The sequence below is a fragment of the Thyridium curvatum genome (assembly GCF_004353045.1).
Source record: "Thyridium curvatum strain D216 chromosome Unknown NODE_28_length_411853_cov_82.906025, whole genome shotgun sequence".
Classification (NCBI taxonomy): domain Eukaryota; kingdom Fungi; phylum Ascomycota; class Sordariomycetes; order Thyridiales; family Thyridiaceae; genus Thyridium; species Thyridium curvatum.
Genome location: NW_022156783.1, coordinates 129,841 through 143,497, shown reverse-complemented (window position 1 = coordinate 143,497; position 13,657 = coordinate 129,841). Strand labels below are relative to the sequence as shown.

Here is a 13,657-nt window from a genome sequence, read left to right as displayed (position 1 = left end):
AATTTGTTTGCATCTCGCCCTGCAAGTGTCTCTTCTTTTCAATCTCTTCCCTGGGCTTAAGTCTGGGTACTTAGCTCAAAGAGTCCTCAGATTCGTTCCCAACCCCTTTTCAGAACTGGACCTTCTTCTTTTGTTGGCACGCCAGGCATCCAAGTCCCATCCTGGAAGTCACACAGACCAATAACGGAAGCCATCTCCCACAGGTGGCAGCCTGCTCAAGTTCTGTCTGCTTCTGAACGCACAACCCCCCTCTTCACCTCCAACACATCCCCAATCTTCACCTCCAACGCATCCCCAATCTTCACCTCCAACACATCCCCAACCCCTCCCATCTGTCACTTCAAGTTGTATCATCCTCACCGCATCTGCATCAAAATCTGACCTCCTCAAGGTGTGAAGGTGTGATCAGCAAGCATGGATGACCCAATTGAGGTGCTGTTCTCCTCCCTGCCTTCTCCCAGGGAGATGGACTCTGCCTGTCCGGAGGATGCTGTCAACCTCCAGCGAGTCAGCGACGCACTGTCCAAGTTTGTCGCAGATTCTGCCTCTCAAAAGTCCTGTGACCCAGACGCGATGAACCTATTGCGGTACGCGAGACTGGTCACAAGTGGCAAGAAAGACGCCGCATCCTTCATACGCCACCTATCTCGGTTTGCCTTGTTCAAAAAGACGTTCACAGGCTCTGATACGAAGCAGCGCCAGCTGGAATACTACCGCTGGGTTGGAAGAGGCCGCAAGTCGGTTGAATCCCCCTTCAAGGGTGAATCCGAGCCGGCCGTACTGCCGGAGTCAAACAAATCCCTCACAGAGTATGTTGCACCCACCTGCAATTACTGCAACAAGAAGGGCGTCGACTTCTATTGCCAGGGATGCTACATGGCGTTTGCCGAGGGTGCCTTTCATGCTACATACTACTGCAACGAGGAGTGTCAAGTCCAGGACCTCCCCCGTCATCTCTGGGTTTGCCAGGACTGGAACAAGGTCAGGCGAGCCGCATTGCTCTTCCAGGGATTGATCAATTCGTACATCATCAGGGCCAATGACCGTTGGCTCCTCGGATCCAGAGACATAGATGGCGTCACTGTTGCCAACTTCGACACCCAGGACGCCATGAACTTCATGGGCGGACACCTCGTCCATGACTTTGATTGGCCCGTGGCTGAAGACGGGGATCGAGCTATCGAAGCTCTGATGAATGGCCAGGGAGAAACTGTTCTCAAGCGAACCCGGTGTGTCTTCGATCTCGTCTTCAGAGGTTAGTATCGTCCCCCTCTCTCACCCGGACGACTTGCAAGGAAGCTAACAAACAATCTGCAGTCATCTTTCCATGTGACGTAATCGAAGCAGTGACCTTCTATCCCAAGAACCTCGAGCGCCCGGTTCTGTCCGACACGCCTTCCGGCATCACAAAGCGAGCCATGAAGAGCTTGAACTCCCTAAATCTACACACAGCGTTCCGAATCACCATGGCCTCGGGCTTGAAAGTCATGTATGATCCTACATGTCGGCAGTTTGGCTGGATGGACTACCTCACTCCACTCGGCCTCTACCAGGCCGTCCGCATGCACCATGTGCAAAACGTCGTCCGTCTCTCCCCAGTGCCCATAGACCCTGCGGCTCGACAGATGTTCGGCGATCCCGAATGTCCAAACCCACCGACCTGGGCGCCAGCACATTCCGTCGGCTACCTCCAGGATGCCCTGGCTGGCCGTCTCTACGAGTCAATCAGCAAGTCGCTCGTTCACCGGGATGACATGGCTCTGATCACCTCACATTTCATGAACGCCAACTATAAATATTATCATGTAATCTGTCGTCGTATCGTGGACACTGCTAGCCAGTGCCTCGATGAGGCGAACAAGGAGCAGACGGCGCTCCCTTCCTTCAAGGCCTACTACGATCCCGCTGGGCGCCGGGGAGTCACCCGGTCCGTTGGAGAGTACAACCTGATGGTCCCAATCTGGTTCACCGAAGAGGAGTACAACGAGATCGTGCACGATCGTCCCAGGATCGTTGACGAGTGGCTCAACCGCTTCAAGAGGAGCCTCGATGAGACGAGGCATGAGGACGAACAGAAAAAGCGCGAGCGGGAAGAGGCGCGACGGTGTGCAGAGAACAGGGTTCGCTCCGCAAGAGAGGAGCAACTGTCTCAGGACAATAAACACCTCAAAGAGCTCGATAAAGAGATGGGAACGCTCGGGGATGAGCTTGGGGATATGGAGAGCGAGATAGAGGCGAACACACGGACGATGGAAAAGAATGAGAAGCAAATGCAGCTGCTCCGAGAGAAGATCGAGCAGGTCAAACACGAGAGAGCCATGGCCCAGAACATGGTAAAGGCACTCGAGTTCCACATTGCGCGCCTCAACGGCGGAAGAGTCTAAGGGTGCAAGGATGAAGAGGCGATCTGATAGCTGCATGAAGAGGAAGCTGGCTTGCTTGCTTGCTTGAGTTATGCTTTGCATGGAATACGGATATGGTAATGGGAGGGGAGGCCCTGTATGGTATGGTCGATTTGGCAGCTGTGTGAGAGGGAAGCTGATCTGCTTGCTCGACATATGCTTTGCACAGATACGGTAATGGGAGGGGTGGACCGGTATGGTATGGTCGATCTGGTAGCTGTGTGAGAAGGAAGTTGGTCTGCTTGCTCGAGTTATGCTCTGCGCGGATGCGGTAATGGGAGGGGAGGGCCTGTGTGGGATGGCCGTGTATTGGAAGCCTACAGACTAGCAGTGTTACTTTGCGCTGAAATACAAAGCTATCCTCTTCTTCTTTGGCAAACAGTGTAATGGTGGATCAAGAAAATTCCGTGAGTCTTAGCTACCGAGCGATACCATCTCCTTCTCTTCTCCTTCATCGATGTCAGAGGCCATGCTCTCTAACATAGCCCGTAATTGGCAAGGCATCATCGTGAAGTGAAGTGAATCATTCCTTTAATGAATCAATTCTGTCTCTCTGCAAAGCCAAACAAAGTCCAGAACTTGCATCTTCAGTAGGAAACGCGCTGCCCAGTCGTCAGAGGAAGGCAGCACTGCCAAAAGGATAAGCAGGGGAGCCAGGCATATTGTGGTAGAGCCCGGCCTTGTCAAGCAGAGGGAACCACAGGCGGTGCAAGTCGGTCTGCTTGTCCTTGAGCGCCTCATACAATGCCTGGTGCAGCCAGACTTTCTTGAGCCTGTCGGCGTCCTCCGTCGTGCCGCACACCTCGGGAATCAAGAAGCTGTTCATGAAGAATCGGTTGCTGGGATCAGAGTACCAGTTCAGAGCCCGGCTGTCGATGGCATCTTTGCAAGCCTCCAAGAGACGACCCTGGGTGGACAGGAACTCATCGTGGCCGAGATTCGTCATATTGAACATGCCGCCGCCCTTGAAAATCTCCGCGTTGAGGACCGTGGTCAGCTTGATCATCATGATGGTTCGTGTGGTGAGGACCTCCGCCACCTGCTGGCCTTGTGCCGACCCGTACCTCATCAACATATACTGGTGCTTTTCCGGCCTCACGATGTCATTGGGGCCGGTGGCCGAGATGATTTGCTGGACTCGATGGCTTTCGTACGCCTCCCACGGCGTGATGACCTCTGACCAACCAAACTGGGCGCCGGTTGGGTCGAATGCGAGCTCGATCCCTGACTCAGTCGTGAGGCGGATCAGGTCATGGCTCTCCATGGAGATGAAATGCTTCAGTATGCCGGACTTGTCGCCGTCCACGTTGCAGGCCGGGCGCTCGACGTTTTTCGGGAGCACAGAGACGCGCTCAATCGACTTGACCAGGGGGAGTCTAGTTGTGATCGCTCCGCCAAAGAAAATGACAAGGTCGGTGCCAACTCTTCTGAAGAAGGTCTTGAGCATGTTTTCAAAGTTGTCCAGGCACTCGCGGGTCTGGATAGCCAGCAGGGACGCCACGGCCTCCTCGCGAGTGCGAGCCAGATGGGTAGGAAAGCTGTGGAAGGCAATGCCTCCGGTGTAGGCCTTGGGCGCGAGGCTCGCCAGAGTGTTGACGACCAGCCCGTCCTTCTCGGTGATGTCCGTGAGGTCGTGGTAGTTCATCTTGAGGAGGTAGTGCACAAACACCTCTTTGAACATGGATGCTGCGCGGCTGACTCGCTGCATTTCCTCGCAGGCTGTCTTGTGTGCGGCCCCGTGGGCAAGCTTGCAGGCTTTGTTGCAGTAGGCCTGCTTGAAGGCGCTGCGGCCATCGCTCCGGATGAGGCACTTGTCACAGTTGTGGTTAGCACCGCCCTTGCCACAGTTTCCACAGACGCTGGACAGGATGTCGGTCGGGATGTGCTTGTGTGATGGTGCTTTCTTCTTTTTGGGATGATCTTCGAAGGGGTCGTCTTCGTCCTTGGCGCCGAGGGCGAGCCACCTATAGTACGCCAGGTGCTCGAATTTTTTGTTGGTAGAGCCTTCTCCAATGTTTATGTCGGACGTCGAATCGAGGGCCACAGAAGCCAACTCGCCAATGAAGGTGATAACGTTGGTGTTCTTTGCGAACGCCTCGGCAGCCGCGCGGAGGGACTCTGAGACGGGGTCAACCAGGCCTGGCTTCGAGAGAGCGATTGAAAAGCACTGGATGGCGCAGAAGTATCTGAAAGTTGTCTGCTTGGTCGCTTCGGGGATAGTGCTTGGGGCCTCATGTCGCCCGGCGTCGAACGGGAAGGTCTCTTCCGCCACAAGAGAACGATACGGATGGGTTCTGGGCTCCGGCAGACAGTTGAAGAGGATGTCTCCAGGATCTGCCTCTGCCATCAACATCTGCGCTGCATCGCTATTCAAGATCTTTTCCTCGTTAAATAACATAGAGGCGAGCTTTCCGACTCCACCGTCCACGGCTCCCGGCATACCATGCTCCATGTTGAAAAGTAGACGTGAATAAGGGTCACTTGAGCGAATAGTCAGACGGGAAGGACGAGGCTGTCAAAGGTCTGGGCGGGAACGCTCCGGTATCCTGAGCGTGGTATTAGCAGGGGTGGGGAGAAGTAGTCTGCAGGTCGTAATGAACTGACAGAGATGGTGATTTATGAGCCTGAGGAACGTGATGGGCATGTATTCGATGTGAATAGATAGTCACAACGACAACACTCTTGGCTAGTGGAAAGGTATGGAAATGTCTCGCAGGATTGATCAGACGTGGATTTGTGCTCAAGCCGCTTGTCACTTGTTTCTCACGTTGCCCTGAGATCCAAGTCATCCACCAGATGCATTCATGCCTTTCTTGATTTACCCTTCTTTATTTATCGTCACATATGGAGCCCCAAAAAAAAGGAAAAGAAAATCAACAATGATTAGATCATTCACGTGCATATTGAGCAGACAGTCCTTTCCTTGATACGATCCCTACTCCAATACCCCCAAGCTATAGGTTTGGAAAACGTATTGCTGCACTAGTCTGGGGTAGCATGATTGTGTCTGCTTTCTTTGCTATCTTCCCGCAGAGTCTTGTTAGAGAAAACCGTAAAGAAGACAATCATCGGTACATAACAAGGATTCACCGAAGTGAGCAGTGCCTTGAGCAGAACCGGGACTATGTATGAAAGTAGATATGTTTGATAAGCTTTGCTTGAGAGAATTTTGCTTGTACCGATTGATAGCTGAGCAAAGAGGTGTGATCACACCTTCTTCAAGATGTCAATGGATGTTTCATTAGGTAATGAAGGCATAACCATTGTTTGTTCGGGTTTTCAACTGGAATGATTGTCAACAGAGCAAAGGGCGTTGTAGTTTGGTGGATGTTTGCTGTAAAGAGTCATCTCCCCTACTATCTATTTCAAGCCCCTTTTCGCACTTCACCACGGCATCTGTCTTTCCTCCAAAACATTCCACCTTCGCAGATCATGAGACTCTCTCTCTATCTTTAAGAAGATCTGGTCTAAGTTTCTGCATTTGCATAACCCCCTCTCAGTTATTTTCCACCATCGGAACAACGAGAACAACAACAACTGGACGGTGCTTCACACTTGGTATTCGTTCGGGCTTGCTGCCCTTCAGTCCATCACTTACTCTCAGGATCGTCACCTGTATGATCATGGGTTCCCGCGTTCATGTACTTGAGGGTGGTGACCTCGCTCGCTTCCTAGACTTCATGGGCGGCTCTTCGAGAGCCCAAAAGATGGCCGAAGACGGCGTGGCTGCATCTGTAATTCTCTTCAGTTGTCTCCCCGACCCCAAGGACGATCCATATCTGGTCATGTACGCGGCTCAGGACAATGATGCAGCTGGGCAACCAGGCGCGTCCCGCTGTATGATGCTTCAATCCGAACTTCTAGCAGCTCTCAAGGGGTTTGTTAAAGCAATTGACCGCGGCAACCCAACGGATTCGGATGCAAAGTTCCTCGAACAGACTGCCAGGGAGGTGTCCATGGGCCAGCCGCCGAAAGACTTTGTCCTTGCTCTTGCCCGCTTGGGCATGAAGATGGGAGACTCCCTTACGGATGTCAGCAGCGACGACAAGAAGGCACAGCATCTGGCCTACTACCGCTGGCTCGTGCTGGGTAGGAAGGACGAGAATTCGCCCCTCAAGGATGCAAAGCCGACTACAGCGCCTGTTTCGCACGCATATCTTCCCACCGGCAATGCCCATCGCACCTGTGCCAACTGTGGAAAAGACGGAGCAACTCAAGCCTGCACAGGCTGCCTCGTCCAGCATGATGGCCATGCCATCTTCCGCACCGGCTACTGCGGCAAGGCTTGTCAGGCTGCCGACTGGAAGAGCCACAAGTCTGATTGTCGGGACTTGATGCGCCTGGAGCGTGCGACCTCCCTGCTTCAAGAAATCATCGTCTGCTTCTTGAAGAACGTCTACGGCGGAGACGATATCAGCGAGATATCCGAGACCAAGGACTTTGTCGTCGCCAGGTACAAGTCGAAAAACACTGGCTACACTGGCGAGCCCGTCTTACACTCGTTCCCGATGGTCGCCGCCTCGTCAACCGAAGCTGGCCTTGCCACCATGATGACCATGGAATGCGACAACATCATGACCACATTCAAGGATGTGTTTGACATGTTCTTCTCTGGTAATTGAATCACAAGAATGGGCAGGATCACCGTTTGATGAGCTAACAATTGAGTGTCTCAGGTGCCGTGAAGTCGATCAAGATAGTCAACTTCGCCCCGAAGAACATGGAGCGGCCCGTCAAGTCAGGATATGGAGACGGCGAGGTCCTGGAGTCGTTCAATTCGATCCACAACCATACCGTTCTGCTTCTGACCACAACGGGTGGACTCGATATCGCCTTTGACCCCACGGGTGCGCAATTTGGTTGGAAGGAGACTATCACCCCCTGGAAGGTGTATTCAGAGCAGCGAGTTCACCGAGTTGTCACTGTGCAGCCTTTCAAGGATATTCAATCCACGAAGCAGCTCAAGGAGTTCTACAAGTTGCAGGGAGCCTTCATGGGAGTAGCTGGCACCGACGTGGTGTGCAGAGAGGTCGAGAAGGAGGCTAAGGTCACGGAGGACTTGATTGTGAAGATCAAATCCTCGCTCCGAGAATTTCCAAACCAGGGAGAGTTCAATGAGTTGCTCCTCCTGGACGGAAAGGCATTCTCGGACCTTCGCAGGCTTATCATGACTCGAGCCAAGACTGTCATTGTTAGAACTGCCAGTGAGTGGGACAGCAGCCCGTTGGACCGTCTCTACCGCGACCATCACCTTGTGACTCAGTACACGACCTCACAGGAGCAGTACGACAAGCTCAAGAAGGTCTGGTTCAGCAAGGAGCAGTACGAGCGGCTCCAGAACAACCCTGCCGAGCTCAAGTTGCAATGGTTGAAGCGTCTGAGACAAGCCGGCATCCCTACGGGATTCTCTCAACGCTCCTAGGTGACCGGGTGTCCTTTTACACTGTTTTCTTCAGACTTTCACGGATGAGAACGTCCATACCGACATGGAATGTTGCTAGAGAGACTTGTGACAGAGAAGGGAGGTTTTGCTATGGGCATACGGCGGCGTGGACTGTTTGCGAGAGCACTACAACTGCCGGGAACATCCTTTTTCATTTCATTGATGTTGAATCGACATGGTCAGGAGGATGGACAGGGGAATTGTATCAATTGCTTGCAATGACTGGAGTCTCATGATGACGATGGAAAGGACATTCTTACAACCTGTGAAGTATTAGGAGGATTAGCTGAAGAGCAATTGACTAGCTGTTAGTGTGTATGTGATTCTTGGACCCAAAAAAGTCCCATCTGTGGAGCCGAAAGTCTTGCCTTATCTGCTATCAGGACCCTTCCTCCCTCAGAAAAATTTCGTGAAAATATGGTGAAGCATCCTCTCTTACAAGAACCCACCACATTTCCTTTCCCATGTGCGATTGAGCCACTCCATTCCGGCAGACCCAGCTATCTGATACGTAGTAGGACTGTTACATCGACGTGTCTAGGCCTGGTTCGCATTTCTCACACAAGTCACACACCGACCGCAATGGCCGCAGACTCGAGCTCCCCGGCCGCGAGCCCGGAGCCCACCGCCACCACCCCCGCCTCCTCCTCCAAGAAGCGCAAGGTCTCCCTCCCCGAGCTCGAGGTCGACGTCTCCCTGCCCGAGCCCCCCTCCAAGCGCGCCAAGCGCCTCCTGAAGAAGGGCAAGCCCCTCCCGCCCTCCAAGAACGCCGACTCGGACGACGACGCCGCCGCCGGCAAGGACAGGCCGGACGACGACCTCGACCTGCCCGCGCACCCGGCCGACGGCGCGCACCGCAAGCAGAAGAAGGGCGGCAAGAAGAAGAAGGGGTCGAAGGACCAGGACGGGGACGGCGGCGACGACGACGACAAGACGGAGAAGGAAGAGGTGCACGGCGTCTGGATCGGCAACCTGCCCTTCACGCTGACCCGGCCGGAGCTCTTCAAGTGGCTCGTCGACGCCTCGGGCGGCTCCATCCCCGAGGCGAGCATCACGCGCGTCAACCTGCCGACGGCGAAAAAGGCCAGCGACCCCCGCCGCCGCCCGCACAACGAGCACTCGGACAAGCTGGCGCCGCAGAACCGCGGCTTCGCCTACGTCGACTTTGCCACCTACGACGCCTGCATCGCCGCCATCGCCCTGTCCGAGACGGAGCTCGGCAGCCGCCGCCTGCTCATCAAGAACAGCAAGTCCTTCGAGGGCCGCCCCGCCGCCCCGGCCGCCGCAGCAGGTGGCAAGGAGCAAGGCGGTGGTGATGCAGCAGAGACTGCCGCCGCCGCCGCCGCCGCCAACACGAGCCGCAAGATCTTTGTGGGCAACCTGGGCTTCGCTACGACCGAAGACGACCTGTGGTCCCACTTTGAAAAGTGCGGCGAGATCGACTGGGTAAAAGTGGCCACCTTCGAGGACACGGGCAAGTGCAAGGGCTACGGCTGGGTCAAGTTCAAGGAGGCCGACGGCGCCGCCTGGGCCGTCAAGGGCTTCGTGCGGATAAAGGAGGAGATCGAGACCGAGGAGGACTTTATGGACAAGAAGGAAGGGGAAGCAGCTGATGAGGAAGAAGAAGAAGATGATGATGAAGGCGAGGAGGACTCCAAAAAGGCTACGGCAGCCCCGGTGGCGCCCAAGAAGACGAAGATGCGCAAGTGGTGGGTCAACATGCTGAGGGGCAGGCCGCTCAAGATCCAGTTCGCAGAGGACGACCAGACGAGATACAAGAAGAGGTTCGGCAAGGATGCCAAGAAGGAGAGGCCCGCCAACAGCGGTGGTCATCCCAAGAGACGGCAAGATGCAGCTGAGGGACAGGACCAAGAACAGGAGGCGCCACGCGAGGAAAGTAAACCCAAAAAGGAGATCCAGTATCAGGACGACATCAACGTCGCCAGGCTTACGGGTGCTGCGGTGGCTCCCCAGGGCAAGAAAACGACTTTCGAGTGATGCGTTGGATGCTGAGCTGGAGTATACATACATACAACAGCCTTGGGTGCAATTTATTGTGACTCTGTTCTAGTACCCTTGGTAGAAGATACCCTGACGAATTCATGTTATCTACGATCTTCATCACAGTTGTTCTTTACGTGCACAGCACTCTTGATAACACATCAGCAAGAGCCAGCTTGAAAGCGACAGGAGATACATTTCACTAGACTTGGTTTGGCAATCTGAGATACATCAATTGACTGTGTTTGACATGTGAATCATGAAAGGAGAGTGACCGCTTTTTGACTTTCTCTACCCTCAAAGACAGGGCGATGCTGTCTAGTACGGAATCATGTACGAGGTCAACAGAACCTGTTGCCATCATCGCATTGGGCGAGCAGTGTGGATCGTTCGGAGTAGGAAAAGACTAGGAAATGAATACAACGCGGTCCGAGTAATGATCACAGATAGGAAAAGCAAGAGAAAAGCATGTACTCCATCCATCCAGTCCATTATCCTATCCGATTGCCGGAGAAATGAACATCTCAAAAGAAGAAAAACGCATGCGCCATTTGATAGAAAGCAAATCTCTCACACTCCTACTTCTTGAGGAGCTTCTTCTGCTGATCCTCGAGGTATTCCTCATCCGAGGCATCAAGAATGTCGTACTCCTCATCCGTCAGGAAGCCGTCGGCAGAGTCATCCTCAGCCCATTCATCATCATCTTCGAAGTCATCAATCTCCTCGTTGACGTCGACGTCGGCGGCAACAGACTCAATGGCAGCTCCTTCGTGCATGCTCGAAAGGGGAGACTCCTTGTCAAGCTTAGGGAAGATCATCTGGCTAGACTCCTCAGGCTTAGCAGGTGTATCCTCCTCCTGGACGGACTTTGTGGTCTGCTCCATGGGCTCTTCCTTGACGGCGATCTCCTCCTTGGGAGCAATGCTCGTCATGGTCACCTGGGACTGGACGACAATATGGCACCAGAGGCGGTCGCCAAACCGGAAACCGTCAGGAGTAGTCAAGCGCCAGTACGAAGTGCGTTTGCCCAGCACGGCTGGGGACTTCAGCAGCACGTAGAAGGTGTAGGACTCGCCCGGAGCGACCTTTTGCAAGCAAGGCGTGCTCTCCGAGGCATCAGTGAGCTCCTTGTTACCAATAGGTTGAGAATGGTCGACGAGACCCATGAAGTCGCCGCCAACGTACTTGACGCGGGTGCCGGCTGGCCAGGCAACGATGCCGTTGTTTCGAAGGGTCCAGGCCTGCTCAAAACCGCGGTTGGGAGCCATACAAGTGCCATCGGTAATGGTATCCTCAACGAAGACAGCAGCCAGGTCGTTCATGAGGGACTTCTCCTGGACTGGCTCAACGACCTTCTCAGTCTCGAGCTCAGGCTTGGGCTCGGGCTCGGGCTCAGTCGGCTTGACGTCAACCACAGTGCGAACAGAATCAATGGCAATTCCTTGGCCCGTGGGAGAGGTTTCTGTGGCTACAGAAGTAGTCGAAGCCTGAGGAGGAAGTCGGTCGCCCATGACAGGCATGCGCTCGCCGTTCTGATGCTCGCCCTGAGTGCTGACGCTGACATGGCGAACAGGAGTCTTGAATTTGATCAGAGGATGAGTCTTGTTATGCGTGTTGGCCGGGCTAGCCTCGCAGTTCGCGCAGAAATCGGTGTCGTGGCAGACAGCGCACTTGTAACGGTCGCCCACGATGTACGTAGGCCTTCCCTTGCTGCTGACCATGCACAGAGGTCCATCGCAGCAGATACCCATGTGCGTGGGCTTGCTGGGCAGGCGGACACAGTTCGGCTCTTGGATAGGCTCATAGATCGGGACGAAGCGGTGGTTGGGGTGGATGAACCCAGCGTCCTCATGACACTGAGAGCAATAGTCCCAATCAGGGCAGTCCAGACACTTGTAACGGACGCCAACGATGAAGCTGTCACAGCTATCGCAGATGGCGGCGTGAGCGCGATCTCGGCCGGCTGGGAGACGCTTGGAGATGGCGGCACTGAAAGCTGTACCGGGGATGGCCGGGACAAAGGCATGCTTGGGGTGGTGGCCATGCTGGTCCTTCTCAAAGCACGCCTTGCAGAGGTCAAAGTCATAGCAGGTAGTGCAGTGAACAAACTCTTCCTCGGCCATCTCCGAGATGCAGTTGTTGCATGTGCGTACGACATCCGACTGGTAGAGCAGGTGGCTGATGGAGGGTGCAACACGGACAGAGTCGCTGCTGCGATTGTTCGACATGGGGAGCGCTGTGGTCACAGGTGGGACGATCTGCGCAGGCTCAGCTGGGAGCGAGACCTTGGGCTTGGGAGTGATCCTCTCGGTGGTGCTGTTGACGATGCAGCCGTCCTTGATAGCCCGCTTGATCAGCCAGTGGCTTGCATCGTGGCATGTGATGCCCTTGTCAACACAGTCGATGCAGAGATCAAAGTCGCCATCATCACAAGTAGAACAGTGGTAATGGGCTCCAGGAATTGTCTCGTCGCAGCTGTTGCAGCACACGGCGTAGCCAGGTCGAGGAAGGTCGGCCCAGGGAGTGGGGGACTTCAGAGCTGCTGCCGACTCGTCGGTAGTGTCGGGCTGAGCACCACGCTTCTCGGTCAGACGAGCTTCCAGGGCAGCACTACGGCATGCAGGGTTGGAAAGTCGCATAGGCAACGAGCGGAAGCTTGAAGTGGGCTGGATGATAGGCCGTGTCATTCCTGGGCGAGCCATGGCGGGCTTAACGGGCTGCGGGGACTCGGCCGATGCTTGGGGACTATCGACCGTGGTCGAAGACATCTCGCTGGGTCCAGAAGGAGGGGCAAAGGCCTGGGTACCAGTGTTGACCTTGTCAGGGCTGGATGCCTCCGGGACGTCCTCGAGAGACACAGGCTTGGGCACGACCTTGCGAGCCTCAGCCTCGGGCTGCGAGTCTTTGGTCGGGAACGGTGACGGAATAAGAGCAAGGGGCTCTCTCTGGGTGGTGACGGTGGGCACTCGGGCCGTTCGGATCGTGGTCACTCGCAACTTAAGCTTGGACTTGGCCTTAGCAGCCCGATAGAGTTGCTTGTAGACAGAGATGTTACCGGGGGTCAGGGTAACGTATGTCGCGAGGGAGTCGGAATAGCGCTCGATCAAAGCAAAGGTGTCCTGGGGGATGTGAAGCATGGCCCGGAGCTGCATGCGACATATTATCAGTATCCGGACCATGAGCCATCAGAAAAGTGACCACCGAGCTGCATGACGTACCTTGTCTTCCAGAGTGCTGGCACCGAGATCTCGCAGTGGAAGCTTGAACTTCCTGACGACGCCGTCATGGTTGACCTTGAGATTGATCAGGGTATCTGGGGTGGTGGGCGTAGGGGCCGCCATTCTTGCTGCTGGCAGGCGGGTTGCTGTGATGTGATGTAAATGTCAGTGATGGCTCGCGAGGAAGGTGAGGCTATGGTGGGTTTTGAGTGACGCCGGTTCTGGCGGCGCTGCTGCCTCACTAAGTGCGGAGAAGGGGCCAAAGCTTACCACTCTAAAGTCACCGTAGCTGAGGCGGTCGGCGTTAAGAGATAAGGCGGGAGCAGGAGAGGTGCGTCCCTGGCTGGGATTTAAATACCAGTGTTCGAGTGGCTAAAAGATGAATAATGCAGGCATGGAAGACAAGACCTGCTTGATCGCCTCTGGAAATGGATGGAGAGGGAGGATTGAGGCGCTGGAAGAAGAGAGGTCTGAGGTGAAGGTGAGAAGAGGGTGGAAGGCGGAAGGCGAAGAAGAGGAGCAGATAATGGCAAGATGAGTGAAGCTTGCTGTGTCATGCGTCCACGGAGAACAGGGATTTGAGTGGCTGCTCT

At 54.8% G+C, this 13,657-nt stretch overlaps 5 protein-coding genes across 5 annotated transcripts; 3 read left to right on the top strand and 2 right to left on the bottom strand.

Moving 5' to 3' along the window:
* Nucleotides 1–414: 414 nt before the first annotated feature.
* On the top strand, nucleotides 415–2,384 carry E0L32_005397 (uncharacterized protein; the record flags this gene model as incomplete). Its single annotated transcript, XM_031139915.1, has 2 exons — nucleotides 415–1,255; nucleotides 1,318–2,384. The coding sequence occupies 2 exons, from the start codon at nucleotides 415–417 to the stop codon at nucleotides 2,382–2,384; spliced, it is 1,908 nt and encodes a 635-aa protein (XP_030996144.1).
* Nucleotides 2,385–3,015: 631 nt separating this feature from the next.
* E0L32_005396 (uncharacterized protein) lies at nucleotides 3,016–4,854 on the bottom strand (the record flags this gene model as incomplete). Its single annotated transcript, XM_031139913.1, has 1 exon — nucleotides 3,016–4,854. The coding sequence occupies one exon, from the start codon at nucleotides 4,852–4,854 to the stop codon at nucleotides 3,016–3,018; it is 1,839 nt and encodes a 612-aa protein (XP_030996143.1).
* A 1,171-nt stretch (nucleotides 4,855–6,025) lies between these two features.
* Nucleotides 6,026–7,824, top strand: E0L32_005395 (uncharacterized protein; the record flags this gene model as incomplete). The annotated part of the gene is made up of 2 exons (XM_031139912.1): nucleotides 6,026–7,016; nucleotides 7,079–7,824. 2 exons carry the CDS (start codon nucleotides 6,026–6,028, stop codon nucleotides 7,822–7,824), a joined length of 1,737 nt encoding a protein of 578 aa, XP_030996142.1.
* Nucleotides 7,825–8,427: 603 nt separating this feature from the next.
* On the top strand, nucleotides 8,428–9,843 carry E0L32_005394 (uncharacterized protein; the record flags this gene model as incomplete). Its single annotated transcript, XM_031139911.1, has 1 exon — nucleotides 8,428–9,843. One exon carries the CDS (start codon nucleotides 8,428–8,430, stop codon nucleotides 9,841–9,843), a length of 1,416 nt encoding a protein of 471 aa, XP_030996141.1.
* A 581-nt stretch (nucleotides 9,844–10,424) lies between these two features.
* On the bottom strand, nucleotides 10,425–13,187 carry E0L32_005393 (uncharacterized protein; the record flags this gene model as incomplete). The annotated part of the gene is made up of 2 exons (XM_031139910.1): nucleotides 10,425–12,992; nucleotides 13,065–13,187. 2 exons carry the CDS (start codon nucleotides 13,185–13,187, stop codon nucleotides 10,425–10,427), a joined length of 2,691 nt encoding a protein of 896 aa, XP_030996140.1.
* Between the last annotated feature and the right edge of the window lie 470 nt (nucleotides 13,188–13,657).